Source organism: Odontesthes bonariensis, chromosome 8 (genome assembly GCF_027942865.1).
Source record: "Odontesthes bonariensis isolate fOdoBon6 chromosome 8, fOdoBon6.hap1, whole genome shotgun sequence".
In the NCBI taxonomy this organism is placed as follows: Eukaryota; Metazoa; Chordata; class Actinopteri; order Atheriniformes; family Atherinopsidae; genus Odontesthes; species Odontesthes bonariensis.
Window position 1 is genome coordinate 7,026,406 of NC_134513.1, and position 18,372 is coordinate 7,044,777.

Consider the following 18,372-nt stretch of genomic DNA (forward strand, 5'->3'; position numbering starts at 1 on the left):
CTCTTATCTTTACCCAACTGTCAAAAACATCCAGCATACTTCCAAAACATCCCCTCTCGGATTATTTGATGTCGTCGATTACTGGGAGGTTACCATAGCGTGCATTAGGTCAAGTTCATAATAGAGTACTGAATATTGTTGTTTTCACATGCTGCATTATCAATGACATTTTCTTGTGGATAAAAAATTGTGGTTGAGTCATGCAAGCATTTAAACAATGTGCTGCATTAATTATGCCATCAAAAATGTCAGGATAATGAGCATATGTGCTTGACATTAAGAGTTAAGTGTCTGTGGGTGGGATTGGATGTGCTAGCCACAGTGGTTTGGAAACTGAAAAAAAACATTGGTCATTCTCACAGAGAAGTGAAGGTTGGAGCTTACTCATGTACAGGTCTTAAATGTTTAGAAGAGCAAATCGAGTTCATGTATTCTAATATTTGTGAAATGAACATAAGACGATTTGCTCTTGTGAAATGGCTGTTCATTTTATGACAAACATGTATGAGCAAAAATGTTGCCTTTACGGAGATGATCGGTTTAAGACACTGACTCAGTGGGGTTACGTGGCACTGTAAAAATCAGATTAAGGGCTAAATTACAATAAGACTGAGTTATTAAATTCTTAATCTGACAAGAAATCGGATTAAGACCCCGAGATAACTCGGTTGAAAGTCACACTAAATGTGTTTGTAGACGGTGAAGCACGTGGTGAATTGGACTTTGCGTTCTGCGCATGCTCGAGATTTTTACCCGGGGTCGCGAACCGGCAGTCAAAGGAGACGATATTACTGTTGTTGTCGCCGTCGTAAAGAAACAAACAACGCGATGGAGAATGCGTCGTTGTGCATCCTGTTTGTGCAATAAGCAGCTCATCACAAACAAAGTGTAGAGGGAAGTAGCTTCATCTTGCTCTTTGTTCGCCATCTTTCTCGAATGCCTGAGTTTGTTGTTGTTGTTGTTGGTGAAGAGGTCAACAGGAAGTGGCTCTATCAGCAATAGTTGAAATGGGTACAGCGCCACCTATCGTACCGGGGTATGACATGCTTTGTGCCAATGATTCGATTCATTCACCACCATCTATCCAAGGATAATTACCCTTGCTCAAACAAGGAGCATAATCCAACTATAGCTATAATCTAATTAATCTCACCATGTAGACCCACTGACTGTTTCATAAGCCTTTGTCCAATTTATGCCTAGTCAATGCACTGAAGTTAGATGAAACACTTATGGGGAAATTGCATTATTTTATTCTAATATCATTGGAGTACAAGTTGCGTTTGGCCACCTCCTCAAAACTTGATGTCATAACTTCTGGTTAAAAAGTGTGATGGCAACCTAGTCAGGGGTTAAAGGTTAATAAAAGAAACAGTCATGGTCATTTTTAACCGATTTACTCGATACATTTGATCACAAGGCCTTGGAAAAAAAACACCCATTATACTCAGATTTTAATAGGTAGATCTTAAAAATCAGATAAAGTTTTGACCTGTGGAAAGAAAACTGGGGTCGATTGTGTATGAAAAATAAGAATATTCGTTAGTAAGTCTTAAATACTTAGTTTTAAAAACAACAATAAGAAACAGTTTCTCGTAATAAGTTTGAATGATGGTAAGTCTAAGTATATCGGTTTGCCACAGACTTCCAACAGCCATCTTAACTTTTGATCAAAATGGCCACACCCCAATCATTCCCTCCCTTTTATCCCATAGAAGACCTGAGAGAACATTTGTCAAAGTAGACCAACTCCACACAAATTGTATGCAAATACAGTCGGAGCATGCAGAATCTGCAGCATCTGCATCCTCTAACACTCAGCAGCCCTGCAGGGAAAAGTAAGTAAGGAGGAGCTGAATATCATGGCTGACCCTTTAATACAAAAAGCAAGCACATTTGTTGAGGGAAAGGGCAGGAATAAAAAAAAAAAAAACAGGCTCAGTAGGAGAGGGGAAAAGAGACTGAAGAGTTGCAGCAGTGATGCCAAAGGACGACTGGAGACATATGGAAACCAAAAGTGGCTCTGAGTGGCAGATACTGCACATAAACATGCAATTCCTTGGGGTAAAATAATTGTTAAGGAGCTGTCAAGCTGATTATTTATTGAGTGACCGACTCCTGTAGGAAATCACCTGTAAGGAAACGCATTAGAGCGCAGCTTGTATGATTTACATTCACTGTTAGGTAATCATTTTAATGAAAGTCATTCTATTTTACAGGACGTAATGAAGAGAGATTGTCATAAAAACCCAATCCTCACTTGGTCATTTGTGATTAATGTTGATGCAGTGAGCTACTGTTGGAGTCTCTCCTACAGCAGCTCATTTCTTTAAATCAGAGAATAAGTCAATTTATTAGATTGGGAAGACTTCAGGGAAAAAACCTTTTCAGATCCTTAAAAGGGTGTTCTGGTGACAAATGTCAGTGTACACATTTATTTATGACACACAACAATGAAAGATACTGCTAATCTTTTGCCGGGTGTTGAACTCCCCAGCTTATGATTGATAATAATAATAATTCAGTTTGAATGTTATACAGAAATGTTAACATAGCTATATGACTTCATAATCCACCCATCCTACAGAAAAAAATACTAAATAAGATGTTCAAGTTTCAGGCAGAAATACTCAAGACAGTACATGAGAGTGTTTTTGTTAACCCAACCAGGCAAGCCACCATGGGACCTCATTAGGAGAAAGGATTTATTTTGTTTTTTTGTCCCTGAACTCTTTCCATCACGAAAAACTGCCACATCTGGGCACCCATCTTCAGTTATGTTTGGCAACTTTATTTTTAGGATTCTGAGGTATTTTGACATCGGAGTTGAAAACAGTGTCTTATTTCCATATCCAAGAAGCTGCTTTGTTTATCAAAAGACTCCAAGAATAGGCTTTCTAAAGCTGAAAGAGAGGTGTCACAAGTTACACAGAATGAAAAGATGGGTTTAACTTTCATGGGAGCAAATGACTATTGTTGCACAGCACTCTCTTGCAATTTCCTTTCAGGATGCTTAATTCAAATATTTGTAACATTTGATAATGTATTCATCAGTCAGCATCCTCCCACTTTTTCCAGCTCTTATACAAAAATTTAACTGAGATTAGGACCCCTTGTGTTATACTCTCTGTTTATTATAACTTTTTTATATGTGAAACCAGATTTCAGTGATTCAGTAGAAATGAGTGCTATCAAACTATGAAATTAAGGGAAAAAAAACAACCAGCTAAAAAAAACAAAATCATAAGGGAGCCACAAGAAGGAGGAATAGAAAAGAGAAAGATAGAAGGAAAGATTATTCACAATTGGGAACATTCAAGATAGTTGCCAATCAACCCAGAAGTGGACATCCCAAGAAGTTTCTAAGGACAGACTCAGAGAAAGTATAAAAAAAAAAAACCACCAAGAGCTCCATCTCAGACTCTACATGTTAAAACTCATAACAGCATAATTAGAAAAGGACTGAACTGAAGTATGGCTTGTTTAAAAAGGTTGCCAGATAAAAAGGGTCTTCCCTCCAAAAAGAACATGGCAGCACAACTTGGCTTTTCAAAATTGCATTTATGCAAACCAAATGTTTTCTGAAACAGTGTTCTTTGGACAGACAAGACAAGATAGAGACATTAGAGGACTGACCTAACCAGACACTTCCAGCTAGTCTTCCATCTTAGAAGGACACACGCCCAGAACTCCACAAAAAAAACAAACCAAAGCAGTTCCAGTGACAGTCAGTTCAATTTAATTCAATTTTTTTATTGAGTTTAGCTGACTAAACACTATAAAGATTTAGTTTTTTTTTTTTTAATATGCCAATCATGGCATTTTGCTTGGTCTGATTGGTCGCCATAGCCTCTCGCTCCCATCCCCTGACTTAAGCAGTTCTATGCTTCTCAAAGAGCTTGTGCTCGTGTAACACTAGCTTTTTAGGTCTTCAGTCCAGGGTTTGGTGGTTGACACAGAAAGAACTGGTTCTAGATTAGGCACTTGCCAACCCTTTGTCCTGCACCTTTATATCCTTTTCTAATCTCTCTCATCTGGTCACTCAATCTCTGTCTTTTCAGTCTGCCTGTCTGTATCGAGACAAAGAAAAAGAGAGGGACTCTACTGTGCATAAAGATGCCGCAAAAAGCAACACCAATGACAAAGTGTGAGGCACAGGGCGGGTCTGCAATGATCCATATCCATATCACTACAGGTCTAATACATACCCCAGCCAGTGGTGGATGAACCAATCAGAGCATGACACATTCATAGAGCCTCAGTATCCCATAGCTACAATATTCCAGACCTCCCGTGGGGCAAACAGAGGATAGTAAATAAAATGGATTAACAGGGACTGATCTAACACAGAGGATAGTCTATCTCGCAATCTACCTTCATAACTAGCCTATTTCTTTTGTTCCATCCCTAAAATCTACTAAAGAAGTAGCACAACCACAAAACAGAAACTCCTGCAGCTAGAGTTCAATCCCAAGGCGAGTAAAATTCAATCACATCCTCCGCTGCTGCTGACCCACCCGTCTAGACTGAGAGGGACAGAAAAGAACAGGGAGAGGTGGAGAAATCAATATAAAGCCTGAGGCAGGCAGAAGGCTGGCAACAGGTACACAGAGTGCTGGACTGAGTTAAGTTGTACAAGAGGAGGGCAGAAGAGAGAGGTTCAAGGAGCAAATAGCAGAAAGAGATTTGAGGGAATAAGTCAAAGGCAAAACCAAAACCTTGTATATTTCAGCGTGAGCTGACAGGGTAAGTAATATAAAACAGAGGAGCTTAAACAAGTACTAGAAATGAAGATTTTACAACCATGTGACAAAAAAGGATACGTTAAAAAGGTCCATTTTACCTTTTGTGTACAGAAAGCAGGAGCAAGATACATTTGATATGAGCTGAAGGAGAAACATGTGAAGTGATGTTACATTCAAGACAACTGTCATGTTTGTATGGATTTTACTGCAGAGTGCTGAGCACTGGTTGAAAATATACTGTATGAAATCTACAGAATGAGATCACATGTGGGGCCTGAGAAGTGAGGTCTGCAGTTGGACCCTGATCAAGCCTTCATCTAACAGGCTCCCTTTTGTGGAAGCAGCTCTCCGTTTGGGGTTCAGGAGGCAGACATCCTCTCTGCTTGTTAGATGAAGATAAAAACAGTTGGTGATAAAGCTTATAGTTAGGGCTAGCTCAGGTGACCCTGAACCATTCCTTAGTTATGCTGCTATAAAACCAGGCTGCATGATGCACTGAGCACCATTCACCTCCTTTCCTTGCCCTCACAACTACACATTTTTATTCTCTGTCTGTCTGACCTGTGGTCTGGTTAAGGCCCCATCCACACGTAGCCGGGTATCTGCTAAAACGAATATATTTTTCTACGTTTGGACCTGTCATCCACATGAAAACGCATAAAAACGCATCGTAAACGAATGTTTTTAAAAACTCCGGGCAAAGTGAAGATTTTTGAAAACTCCGTTTATGCAGCTGCGTGTAGACAGAGATAACCGGAGTTTTGCGTTTTCGAACGTCACAATATGTGCCAAAACAACAACAAATCTGCTTTAAAGTCTAAAGTGCGACCTTTGTTTACTGAAGAAGCATGGATGCCTTGAGAACTATGGTGGTTATTATTGTGCAGGCGCTGTTTACTGCCTTGATTTTACACGCCCAAGTCGTACTCCCAGAGGAATGGCGTGACAATTTCGCATGTCCCGGTCCTCAGTCCTCTCGCTGTCGGAATTATTACGTCCTCATTTCGAGGGGCAGTCCACTGTCATGCGATCACCTGTCAGTGTGCTCAAAAAGGTTGCGTGCACACTTTATTATTTAGCTGACAAGGGCAGATTGCGCTAAACAGCAAATGCATTTGGGTTGTCAAGACAGGTGAAAACGCAGATGTTCGGTTATGTGTGGAAGGTGTTTTTTCGAAAACGAGGTAATGTGGATACAGATTATTTTATAAACGGAGGGGGGGAAACATTCGGTTTTAAAAATACCCAGCTACGTGTGTACATAGCCTAAAAAACCACAAGTTTCTGATCTGCTGTTACTGTCCTGACCAAGCTGTCCAATGTTTCCCAGCTGTTGTCTCTTGTTCTTTGTTTTCTGCATCATCCCAACTGGTTGAGAAAAGTAGCGCTAGGGTGCTGGAAGTTTCTTCCTGTTTAAAGTGACATTTTTTCTTCCCTTGTTTGGAAAAACAGTAGTTTGCTTGAGATAAAGGAAGACGTGGCCAAAGAGCTTGAAAAAGAAAATGTCCATAAATGTGGAGGCATTACCAAGGAGATGACTGGAAAATCTCTACAAGAAGTCAAAAGTCAGCTGGCCAAAATTTGCATTCTCACATGCCATCTTCTTGCCACAGCTGTGTGAAAACATCTGTACTCACAATGACTTGGCCAGCATGGTAATGTTAACCCTGTTTGCCATGGCATCATTAGCTCAATGCAAACTGCTAACTTCAAACTGTGCATCGTTTGTAAGCAACATCACCTCTATGTATGTGTGTGGGACTGATTGCTTGACCAGAGATACTCCAAACTCAGTTTCTCAAACTGGTATATGACAATAAAGACGAAAAGGATGGAGGAGTATAAGAATAAAAAAAAGTTCATAAAAGTGCTGCATGAGAGGCTATTCTTTTATTTCAAAAATGCTTTAAGTACTTTAAAAAGAAACAGTGAAAGAAATTTACAATTAAAAGAACATAAAGATACGTAATTAAAAGGTAAGTGGAACTATGTGGGGGGTGATACACAAGATAAGAAATGACAAAAGGGGAAATGAAGGTTAGGATTAAGTTGAAGAGATGTAAAAGCATGGGGGTGGGTTGACGATTATTTAAGATGACAAGGTTAAAAGGAGGGTCACTAAGTCACAGCAGGGAGGAAGAAAACTAAAAGAGAGAGGAGAGAATGAAATGGGTAAAGAAGGGTTGGAAAGGCACAGATTAATTATACTAGGTAATCCGGTGGGATTTAAACAGGAGAGTAAGAAGAGGAAATAAATTCCAGTAATCATTAAAATAAAAGATGATAGAAGAAAGTTGTGAATAGTTCAAAAGACTCAAAAAAGTGGAATTATCTGAGTAATATTAAATGAATATATTTAAAAACCTTGTCATGAAACTTGGAGAAGATATGGAAATTATGAAATAATAGAGGAGGAGAGGCAGTGAGTGAGTGCAGGATGGGTGAGTCGAGCACAAGTTAATTACAATATGAAAAGCAGGGGACAGGAGAGAACATTTAGATGCAGAGACAGGGAGAGAAGAGGCAGCTATGTGAGACGGGGTGAGTCAGAGTTTTATGTTGCCGTGTGTGTGAGCTCCGAAGGGTTTCAGGGTTGAACAGAATTCCTGATGAGGAGGGACTGCCTAAGCAAAACCTAAACTGTTTCAGAAACTGTCTTCATCCTTGCCCTCATTCTCTTCCCAAATCTGGCTGGGGGTACACACACATTCACACACCTGTATATACAGACATGCCACAGAAGGGCAGTTGCACTGGAAATATAAAAGGATCAAAAAATGTATGATATCAAAACAAACAGGAAATAAAAGAGACAAGCACAAACACATTACCCTTCCCAGCATGGCTATGTCAGACAAACCGAGCGCCTGGCCCCATCGGTCCATTCAATAATGGCTCAAATTGATGGAAATGGGTGCTGAAATTACATTTTCAGGGGTTCTCATTTTAAGTGCATGACTGGAGATTCACAATCATTTCCTGCGTGACTCGGTCAAGCATCACATCAATCAAACATCACGTAACTTCATCTCACAGCCATTCACAGTCTGTAATAGCTTAACAGCCTGATGAGAACATGTTGTATGACATTGCATAGCTCCTGTTAAGCACTTGATTAATCCGATTTGTACATTAACAGGAGTTTGTTTTTGTTTTTTTAAATAACACATCGTACAGTGACAACAGCAGCAGAATTGCTGCACACTCATAGACCATGTGCACTTCAGTTACTATAACTTTAAAAAAGCCTCTTTGTTTTGTTTTTTTTGTGAATAAAAGCAACATTTTGCAGCAAGAGGGGGTCCACCCAAACCATCAGAGACTATGTCACATTGCTGCCATCTAGTGTGTAACATGAACATAGTTTGCTTTACCTAAAATAACAGAAAACTGTATTAGCAATTAGAACAGGCAATGTGACTATATTTACGCTGTGGAAGAATAACTGCATGTTTTTTGTGATCATATTTTTATTGATTTGTACATTAGCAAAAACATTCAGCTGTTGAATAAAGTAGTTTTGAGTGGTATCAGCAAAATTAAAACAGCTGAATGAACATTATCCAAGAGTGGTGATTCCATGTTCTTTTGCCCGGGGTTGCAAATTTATACCCAACAAAACTATGGGGGGGGGGTGGTGCATTTGTTGTACTTCATGAGACTGCTGCGAAGTGATTCCCTCTGTTCAAAATCTAATAAACAATGTGTTGTAAGAAAAAGGGAAAAAAGTATAAAATTAATGCATACCCAGAGAAGCAATGACAACAGACTGACTCCAGGACATCAACCCAAGGTCTGCAGAGTTTTTGGATTCTGAACATGGAGACTCGGGAACATGACTCACTGACTGAGATGTTTCATTGTAGGCCAGGAATAGGTGCAATGGTGATATGGACCCGACACATTAAAATCAGATCTGCAGGAATTTGCTTTGGTGGTATTGAACCACACCAGATAGACTTTATCAGAACAAAGAGGAGTCTGCAGAAGTTCAGATCTGTGAGTCAGTTTGAAACCACAGGAGGCACACTGTTATCTCTTAGGCCCCAGAAAGGCCACAGATATCTCCATTTCACACTAGTGCACACACACAAACACACATTTGTGTTCAAAACTATACACACAGACATGCATTAGGCAAAGAGCACACAGACACGAGCAAGAACGGGACGTTAAAAATGCAATTCACAGCAGTCATAAAGCATTAAACATGTTCCGTTTAATATATACAGACTGTGAGACCACAGAGGACTGTTCAAATAGGTCGATTACAAATTCATACCCGCATAAACACGAACAAACTCAACACATGCTGACATAAATTCTGAGAAAAATCACTCCAGACAGAAACTCAGAAGCTTAACCAAAAACCCTTTTAAGAGATACGAAGTGCAAATTATTTCATGACACTATAATAGTTGCATCACATGTCAGAACCACACTGCAACATACACAGACAAAGGGCTCACTATACAACCTGCGATGACAATGTACAATCTACAGTACCACTCTCTGCTTTCGGCAAATACTCAGCACTGCCGCTCTGTGGCTGTGCAGATGCATTGAAAGCATTCTCACATGTACAAGACAGTAGTTGGTAACAGGCTGCAGGCTGTGCAATGATCTGGGGTTTAAATGAATGCCTTCAGAGGTAGTTTAAAGGGATGGTGCATATATTTTAGGCGTGTGATACACTTAAATGTAACAAACACTGCACATGTCTGTATGGGACGTTTGTGTGTCAGGAAAGGTAATTACCAAATTCAACAAGCTTTTTGTATGCACCGCTTGTGAGACACTGTTGAGCCACCTAATGTCAATAAACTTTTTTTTTTTTTAACTCTTCATCTGATTAAAATGTATCATTTGAAATAAAGTTATAGTGAGCGAAAATTACATTTAATGATACATTCAGTGTCAAATAAATAAAGTCTTTCCAAAGCTAATACTGATCAAGCACTCCTAAAGCCACTGTCGCATATTGAGACAGCATACGAGTCCAAGACTGCTGAGCAATTGTTTTCAAAATCTCTTTTGGACCCGAAAATGCAAAATGCTGACTCGTCAGCCTAAAGCATGCATCCAACGCAGAAATGTGTATTGATCTATTTGCATCTTGATTCTTGGTCTGGCTTTTGTTGGGTAATTTATTCATTCATTTGAATGAGACGTGCTTCATTGAATTTCTTTTACATGCGAGTTTAAGTGGCCTCGCATTACAGCACAATAATCTGCCGTAATGATCATTAACAACTTGTAATTACAACAGTGTCAGCACGTCACAGGGGGGCGTGAGCTTACTGCATCAGCTTCATTCCGACTCCTTTATCATCTCGTTTTATGTTGCCTTCAGATGAAATAGGAAATTTGTATATACCGTTGTGTTTACTTCATCTGCATCACCCTTTTACCTCGGACACCTGACCTCGTGGGTCATTTACTGCAACCTAAACATAATTGTTTAATCACCATGTTTTTTTATGTCAGCATGATTATGATTTGTAACCCACATTTTTGGGTAAGAGATTTATTATCAATGCATTTTCTGCAATGCTTTTTTAGTGTTTTTTTTTTTATTTATTTCAAATAAGGGCCTTCTTCAGGCCAACAAATAATTCAAAAACATTCAAAATCGAGAAGTAAAAACGACTGATAAATGTTGGGATCTACTTTATCATAAAGGAAATGGGCAAAATGATTTTTGTTTGATTTCTGGGACATAATGGGTGCGTTTTGGTGTGGAATGTAAACAGAGCATAATGTTTGTTTACAGGAAAACTCGGCGGGATAGAGTTAATAGGACCAACATTTCCATGAGTCCATGAAGGCAGCAGTCGCTACCAGGAGATTTGCCGCAGCTCGCGCCTCTCTGCGCGGCCACAGCTGAGCAGAACAGAAAACACAATGTTAAGGAAGGGGACAACATAATCTCCCCCCGCAGAGTGACTGATCATGGCCGGCCGATGGCGACACGGTCCCCGCAGCTGTTCAGCAGAGCGCGCCGGTGAAACGGCGCCCCCCCAGCGAGCATCCTCCGGGGACACCGGGGATGCAGCTGAGCCTCGGCGGGAGTTGCCGCGATGGATGCGGCTTTACTTCTACGGCATGCACGGTGTGACTTTGGATGTCCTGCTCTCATCATTTCAGGGTTTTTTTTACGATCGGGACCCTAGACTTGTGGGCTTTTCGTCTCCTTACCTTTGCATCATGCACTCGCTGACCCACTTTGCGCTGGAGAAGATCTACTCTCAGAAGAGGTGTTTCCGCGGTCGGCCTGTGGTGTTTCACCTCGTCTTCTACCCGTCGGTCTACATCGGACTTCAGATCCTGATCGGGAACATCAACACTTTGACCGAGCAGGTGCGGGTGGTCTCTGGGACGCAGCTGGCGGCGCACTACCTCCTGGCTCTGTATTTCTCTCAGGTGTTCCACAGAGGGCTGTCACATCTTCAGCATCACCCCTCCTGCTCCGCCGACCAGATGGAAGGTCGTGATCGCACACCTCCCCACGGTCTGCCCGGCTTTGCGCGTTTTCTATTTTTCGGTATGCATGGCTTTCTGGACGAAGTGCTTTTCACTTCTCTGTTCAACTTGGTGGAGAAGTCTGACCGGAGCCTCAGCGGTCATACGTCCCTGTGGTCTTTCCTGATGTACGGCAGCTGCAGCTTCGTAGTAGAGAAGCTCTACCTCCATCTGCACTTCAGCCGAGGTTGGGGCACCTGGCGGCGACTCCCCATCTACGTCTGTTTCATCTACACCTGGGAGTTGACCTGGGGCCTGGTCCTGAGGCAGTTTGACGCCTGCTCCTGGGACTACTCGCACTACCCCCACAACTTCATGGGGCTCATCACCCTCCTCTACCTGCCCGGGTGGGTCTGCCTGAGCCTCTATCAGGACGTGCTCTCCAACGTCCTGCTGACGATAAAGTGCACCCAAAATGTAAATTATGTTTGTGGGGGGAATGGAGAGGTCAACGGACAGTTTGAGTCAAAGAAAAAAGTACTTTGAATTAGATTTTTGTTTAAGTTTTGAATGCGCACTGGGTAAACTCTGGCCTACATTTGATTATGAAAGAGACAAAGGTACATTTGAGTCCAGAAAAGAAAGTAAACAGAGCACATGGGCTATTTTGTCTATTACCAAATGATGATAAAATTGATGAAAATATATGTAAAGTAGGTTTGGGACTTTAAACCTGCCTCAGCTCAAGGTTAGCATTTGTCACATATCTGAATATTTAAAAGTATAACCTTATTCTTAATTTTCTCTGTTGAGCAAAGGTAACAACATTTTGTAGTGACATTTTTTTTTTTGCAAGGTGAGAGTCCAGTGCACATTTCAGTCTTGACTCTCATCACTATGCAGATCAGACATTTTCCACTTGTCAACTCTGCCACATCTGATATTTCAGGCTCTGATAGGACCCTGAGTTTTTTTTAAACTTGTGACCTTGTTTAAATTCCTACTGCCATTTTGTATCCTACAAATGTAAAATAGAAATGGAATATCAATGACTTTCACATCTTCATGATTTTGAAAGTGTGAGTATGCAGGTGTTTTGTCCAACTGTATCTGCAGACTTGCCATCTTATACAAAAGAAGATCTTGTTGCAGGTCTGATTTTTGCTAGATTAAGTCGTTTACATTTGCACGTTTTAACTTGAGCTTGTATCTGCATGCAACTAATGTAACGTGAAAAGTTTATGGTTTTGTTCCCAAATACACAGGTTAACATTCCAAGGTCAGCATTTCAATGATCCTCTTTTTTTAAGTTTCTTAGAAAGAAAAATCACCTCCCCATATGTATATGACTCCTGAGTCATGGACAGCAGCTAACAGAGAGATAACCCCAGTCATAAATGTAGCAGAAAAGAACCGGTGGCTGAATGAATATTTAGAGCAACATGAGATTTTACTGTGAATTTTTCCATGAACCAAACAATACTTTGCTGGAGTGCCTTCCTGTGCAAACAGAATTATTTGAACAAGACACGGCTTCTCCTGCTTATCTGCAAGTGCTAAACTCATGGCTCACACTCGCATACACTCTAAAGATCTTTTGTGAGGGGTTTAATAATTTCATGAAATCACTGAATACACAGCTAAAGCAGTGTGTCAAATGTCCTCGTACGTCACGCATGCAACACAAAATTCAAATCCAGCTTTTGGATCCTTAAATCAAGAAACCAGATTTTTTTTTAATTGTATTTTGTCTGCACATACTTAGAAGGCATTTGGCACAAATATTGAATTGCATCTGAGCCCTATACTGTGGCTCGTGTTTGGTTTTTGTTTTTTTGCACTTGGCTCTTTGCACAGATGTTCTCTAACAATTACAACTTCTGCGACACGAGTGAATTACTTCTTAAATCCTTAAGAAATCCCACTGCCGAATAATTACACTTTAATCATACATACTTTATACTTTGTGTTGTGCACTTGTTTGAAGAAAGAAAAACAAACTCCTTAAGAAAACCATGAAAAGTTGAAGTAAAATGCTAATTAATATAACAGATATATTGATGAAATTTAAAAAAATAAATAAATTCACTCACACTGGCATGTGCTGTATGACCTATAATTTTGATTAAATCTAAAAAAAAAAAAAAGTGACTGTGTCAACTTGTATTCCTTAAGTTTGTTACAGTTGTGTGGTGGTGAAGAGATGAAGACCCAAACGCAGACTCTGTGGACAACCAGAGGTAGAGAGAAACTAGAACTGAACTAGAGCTCCGAGCCAGAACAAAACAAAACCCGAAGTGCAAATAAACTGGAAACTACAAATTTACTATAAACAGAACAAAGCATGATGAAAGCCATGAGATTATAGCAGCGAGGATCTGACAATGACTGAGAGAAACCAGGACGCTTAAATACTGTTGGGGGGAGGGGGGACTGATTAGTGAGCGATGGCAGCTGAGGGTGACGGACAGAAGCGTCAGCGGAGCTAATGACTAGACAAGGGGGAACTGAGAGAAACTATGGGTGAGAATAAGGAACAAGAAACAAACGGAACTGAGATAAGACAAACTGACCAAAGAAAAAAGACAAAATATGAGTAACTATAAAAAGAAACTGAAGAAATCCTGATAACCCAAAGAAACTAAGCTTAAACAAAATGCCAACTAAGAACAAGGACAGAGGGCAACCAAGGAGTAATCAATGAACAAAAAGACAAATCAATACTAAACAAATAGACAGAATGAATCCAAATGACGATCAATGACGGACACAAAATAAAACACAGTAAAACTAAGTCCCAAATACACAAACCAACACATTTTTATGGTAATATTGGCAAATATCATAATCATTATTCAGCACTTCTGAGGAAGTATGCATTTGTTTTACAGCGTTTTTGTATGATATACAATACCAGCAGGTCCAGATAAAAGTTCTGGCCTTATATTTATTTCACAGTTCCAGCTGTATGGAAAATGAAGCAGAGTGTCACGCCCAGAGACTCATGTTTTTAGTTTTCATGTTTAGGTTATGTTTCTTTTCAGTCCATGTTTAGGTTTCCCTTCACTTCCCTCACTCAGGCCATTAGTTCATTCCCCTCACCTGTTCATTCCCCACCAGCTGCACCCACTCACTTAATCACTCAATCCCTATTTAGTTTCCTGCCTCCCCTTTCAGTTTGCCGGATCTTTGTTGTTGTTGATGTCACTAGTACTGTTACTGTGTTGCTGTAGTTTCCACGTCATGTTTCCACGCCATGTTTCCACGCCAAGTTTTCGTCCAAGTTAAGTATTTATTATCCATGCCATGTTAAGTGTTTTGTTTTGTTTTTCCAAGTATTTATTAAGTCAAGCATTTTGAATCCGGCTCTGCCGCGCTTTTTGTTTTTTTGTGAATAAACCCTTTACCTATTTTTTGAAAGTCCGCATCCGTGTCCTCCCCTTCTACACCACAACGTGACAGAAAGATCCGGCCAGAAATGGACGCGGCGGACTACACAACCTTCTGGGAGCTGGCTGGGGACTTCTGTTGCCTCTCATCGAGCTGCACCTCCTGGGAGAAACTGAACTCTGCCAATGAACTAATTGACTTTTTTGTACGAAAGCAGGTTCTCAGGCACATGTCAGGAGTGACGCACATCTGGGCAGAGGTGAGGGGTGTACAGCGCGCTGCTATGCTGGATATCTTTGGCATGGAGCCACAGAAGGTAGCCGCGCTGTACACACCCTCCCTCACCACTCCAGCATCCCAGGCCCCGGCCCCAGCCGTCCCTGAGCTGGCCCCAGCCGTTCCAGAGCTGGCCCCAGCCGTTCCAGAGCTGGCCCCAGCCGTTCCAGAGCTGGCCCCAGCCGTTCCAGAGCTGGCCCCAGCCGTTCCAGAGCTGGCCCCAGCCGTTCCAGAGCTGGCCCCAGCCGTTCCAGAGCTGGCCCCAGCCGTTCCAGAGCTGGCCCCAGCCGTTCCAGAGCTGGTCCCAGCTATAGAGGCCACAGGGCCTGACCACGAGGCCTTAGGGCCTGACCACGACCAAGAGGCCGCAGGGCCTGACCAAGAGGCCGCAGGGCCTGACCAAGAGGCCGCAGGGCCTGACCAAGAGGCCGCAGGGCCTGACCAAGAGGCCGCAGGGCCTGACCAAGAGGCCGCAGGGCCTGACCAAGAGGCCGCAGGGCCTGACCAAGAGGCCGCAGGGCCTGACCATGACCAAGAGGCCACAGGGCCTGACCAAGAGGCCGCAGGGCCTGACCATGACCAAGAGGCCACAGGGCCTGACCAAGAGGCCGCAGGGCCTGACCATGACCAAGAGGCCACAGGGCCTGACCAAGAGGCCGCAGGGCCTGACCATGACCAAGAGGCCGCAGGGCCTGACCAAGAGGCCGCAGGGCCTGACCAAGAGGCCGCAGGGCCTGACCATGACCAAGAGGCCACAGGGCCTGACCAAGAGGCCGCAGGGCCTGACCATGACCAAGAGGCCACAGGGCCTGACCACGAGGCCTTAGGGCCTGACCATGACCACGAGGCCTTAGGGCCTGACCACGAGGCCATAGGGCCTGACCACGAGGCCATAGAGCCTGACCACGAGGCTTTAGAGCCTGACCACGAGGCTTTAGAGCCTGACCACGAGGCTTTAGAGCCTGACCACGAGGCTTTAGAGCCTGACCACGAGGCTGTAGAGCCTGACCACGAGGCTTTAGAGCCTGACCAAGACCAAGAGGCCACAGGGCCTGACCACGAGGCTTTAGAGCCTGACCACGAGGCTTTAGAGCCTGACCACGAGGCTTTAGAGCCTGACCACGAGGCTTTAGAGCCTGACCACGAGGCTTTAGAGCCTGACCAAGACCAAGAGGCCACAGGGCCTGACCACGAGGCTTTAGAGCCTGACCACGAGGCTTTAGAGCCTGACCACGACCACGAGGCCACAGAGCCTGACCACGAGGCCGCAGGGCCTGACCACGAGGCCGCAGGGCCTGACCAAGAGACCTCCGGGCCTGACCATAAGGCGGCAGAGCCCGACATGGACTCACCGGTTCGAGCCCCTCCCTCCCACCCCCAGACTTTGGGGATGTCTGGGATCCATCCCTTAAAGGGGGGGCTCCCCCCCCGTCGGAGGTCCGTCCGACCGGGGGACGGTCTTCGCCTCCTGCTGCCACGCCACGGGATGTCTGGCCGCCCGCCAGACCACCGCCTCCTGCTGCCACGCCACGGGATGTCTGGCCGCCCGCCAGACCACCGCCTCCTGCTGCCACGCCACGGGATGTCTGGCCGCCCGCCAGACCACCGCCTCCTGCTGCCACGCCACGGGATGTCTGGCCGCCCGCCAGACCACCGCTTCCTGCTGCCACGCCACGGGATGTCTGGCCGCCCGCCAGACCACCGCTTCCTGCTGCCACGCCACGGGATGTCTGGCCGCCCGCCAGACCACCGCTTCCTGCTGCCACGTCATCGGGGGTCCGGGCGTCCGCCGGATCACCGCCTGCCGCCACGCCGACGGAAGTCTGGGCGTCCGCCAGACCACCGCCGTCTCCTGCCGCCACGCCGACGGATGTCTGGGCGTCCGCCAGACCACCGCCGTCTCCTGCCGCCACGCCGACGGAAGTCTGGGCGTCCGCCAGACCACCGCCGTCTCCTGCTACGCCGTCTGCGGTCTGGGCGTCCGCCAGACCACCGCCGTCTCCTGCTACGCCGTCTGCGGTCTGGGCGTCCGCCAGACCACCGCCGTCTCCGGCTACGCCGTCTGCGGTCTGGGCGTCCGCCAGACCACCGCCTGCTCCGGCTACGCCGTCTGCGGTCTGGGCGTCCGCCAGACCACTGCCTCCTGCTGCCCGAAGCCGGTACCACGCCCGTTTCTGGTTCCCCGACCGGCTTCGAGCCCCTCCCTCCCACCCTTGGACTTTTTTGGGATGTCTGGGATCCACCCCTTGAGGGGGGGGCTCTGTCACGCCCAGAGACTCATGTTTTTAGTTTTCATGTTTAGGTTATGTTTCTTTTCAGTCCATGTTTAGGTTTCCCTTCACTTCCCTCACTCAGGCCATTAGTTCATTCCCCTCACCTGTTCATTCCCCACCAGCTGCACCCACTCACTTAATCACTCAATCCCTATTTAGTTTCCTGCCTCCCCTTTCAGTTTGCCGGATCTTTGTTGTTGTTGATGTCACTAGTACTGTTACTGTGTTGCTGTAGTTTCCACGTCATGTTTCCACGCCATGTTTCCACGCCAAGTTTTCGTCCAAGTTAAGTATTTATTATCCATGCCATGTTAAGTGTTTTGTTTTGTTTTTCCAAGTATTTATTAAGTCAAGCATTTTGAATCCGGCTCTGCCGCGCTTTTTGTTTTTTTGTGAATAAACCCTTTACCTATTTTTTGAAAGTCCGCATCCGTGTCCTCCCCTTCTACACCACAACGTGACACAGAGTATGCAAGCAAACCTTGTGGGTTACAGTGTGCATACAGCTTCCGTTTCACTTTCGTATTTGTTGCTCTGGGATTACATGTTCCTCTCTGTTGAAGCATTAAGCATAGGCAGGCTCACGTGTTATTGCCAACAGTTTGTGTTTTCCATTACAGATCAGATATTTAACAAAGCTGAAACAATATTTTTGTGCCTGTAAATTCATAACATGCACAGACTAGTTCCTGGTTCTCACCAACACCACTTGTATCAACAGCTGTTTCCTTATTCAGAAGTTGTCATGAAGTAAACACCACAAGACATGGTGAAATCAAATCATTTCAACAGGACACAGTCTTACTCCACAAAATTATATTTTCTAATGCTCATCATTTACTGTTGTGGTTCAAACTGCATGAAAGCGACTTGTCTGACAACCAAATGATAACAGCTGAAGAGGATTACATGTCAACAAGTGTCCTTTTATTACACCTTAGAAATCATTGTCACACACACACACACAAAATCACTACCCATGGGACCGTGACTGAATTCCCCAGTGACCTACAAGACTTGACTGCACACCACAATGGGAATACACCAACTCCTCTATAAAGCCTCACTAGCAGTCTTAATTGTAAGTGTTGGATTGTTGCTCAAACATCACATTATTTGATGCATATGAAAACAGGGAGTGAGAGGCCATTCGCTTAAAATAAAAAAAGGTTTTATGACAGAGCCCTTAATACTTACCCATAACTGCTAAAGTTGTTTAAATCATA

At 43.9% G+C, this 18,372-nt stretch overlaps 1 protein-coding gene across 1 annotated transcript; it reads left to right on the forward strand.

Moving 5' to 3' along the window:
• The first annotated feature begins 10,573 nt into the window (after positions 1-10,573).
• tmem229a (transmembrane protein 229A) lies at positions 10,574-13,317 on the forward strand. Its single transcript, XM_075472465.1, has one exon. The coding sequence runs from the start codon at positions 10,698-10,700 to the stop codon at positions 11,751-11,753; it is 1,056 nt and encodes a 351-aa protein (XP_075328580.1). The 5' UTR covers positions 10,574-10,697; the 3' UTR covers positions 11,754-13,317.
• The last annotated feature ends 5,055 nt before the right edge of the window (positions 13,318-18,372 follow it).

Bases quoted from the DNA above. Each gene is read 5' to 3' on its own strand.
- tmem229a (XM_075472465.1), top strand. From the start codon at position 10,698: ATGGCCGGCCGATGGCGACACGGTCCCCGCAGCTGTTCAGCAGAGCGC.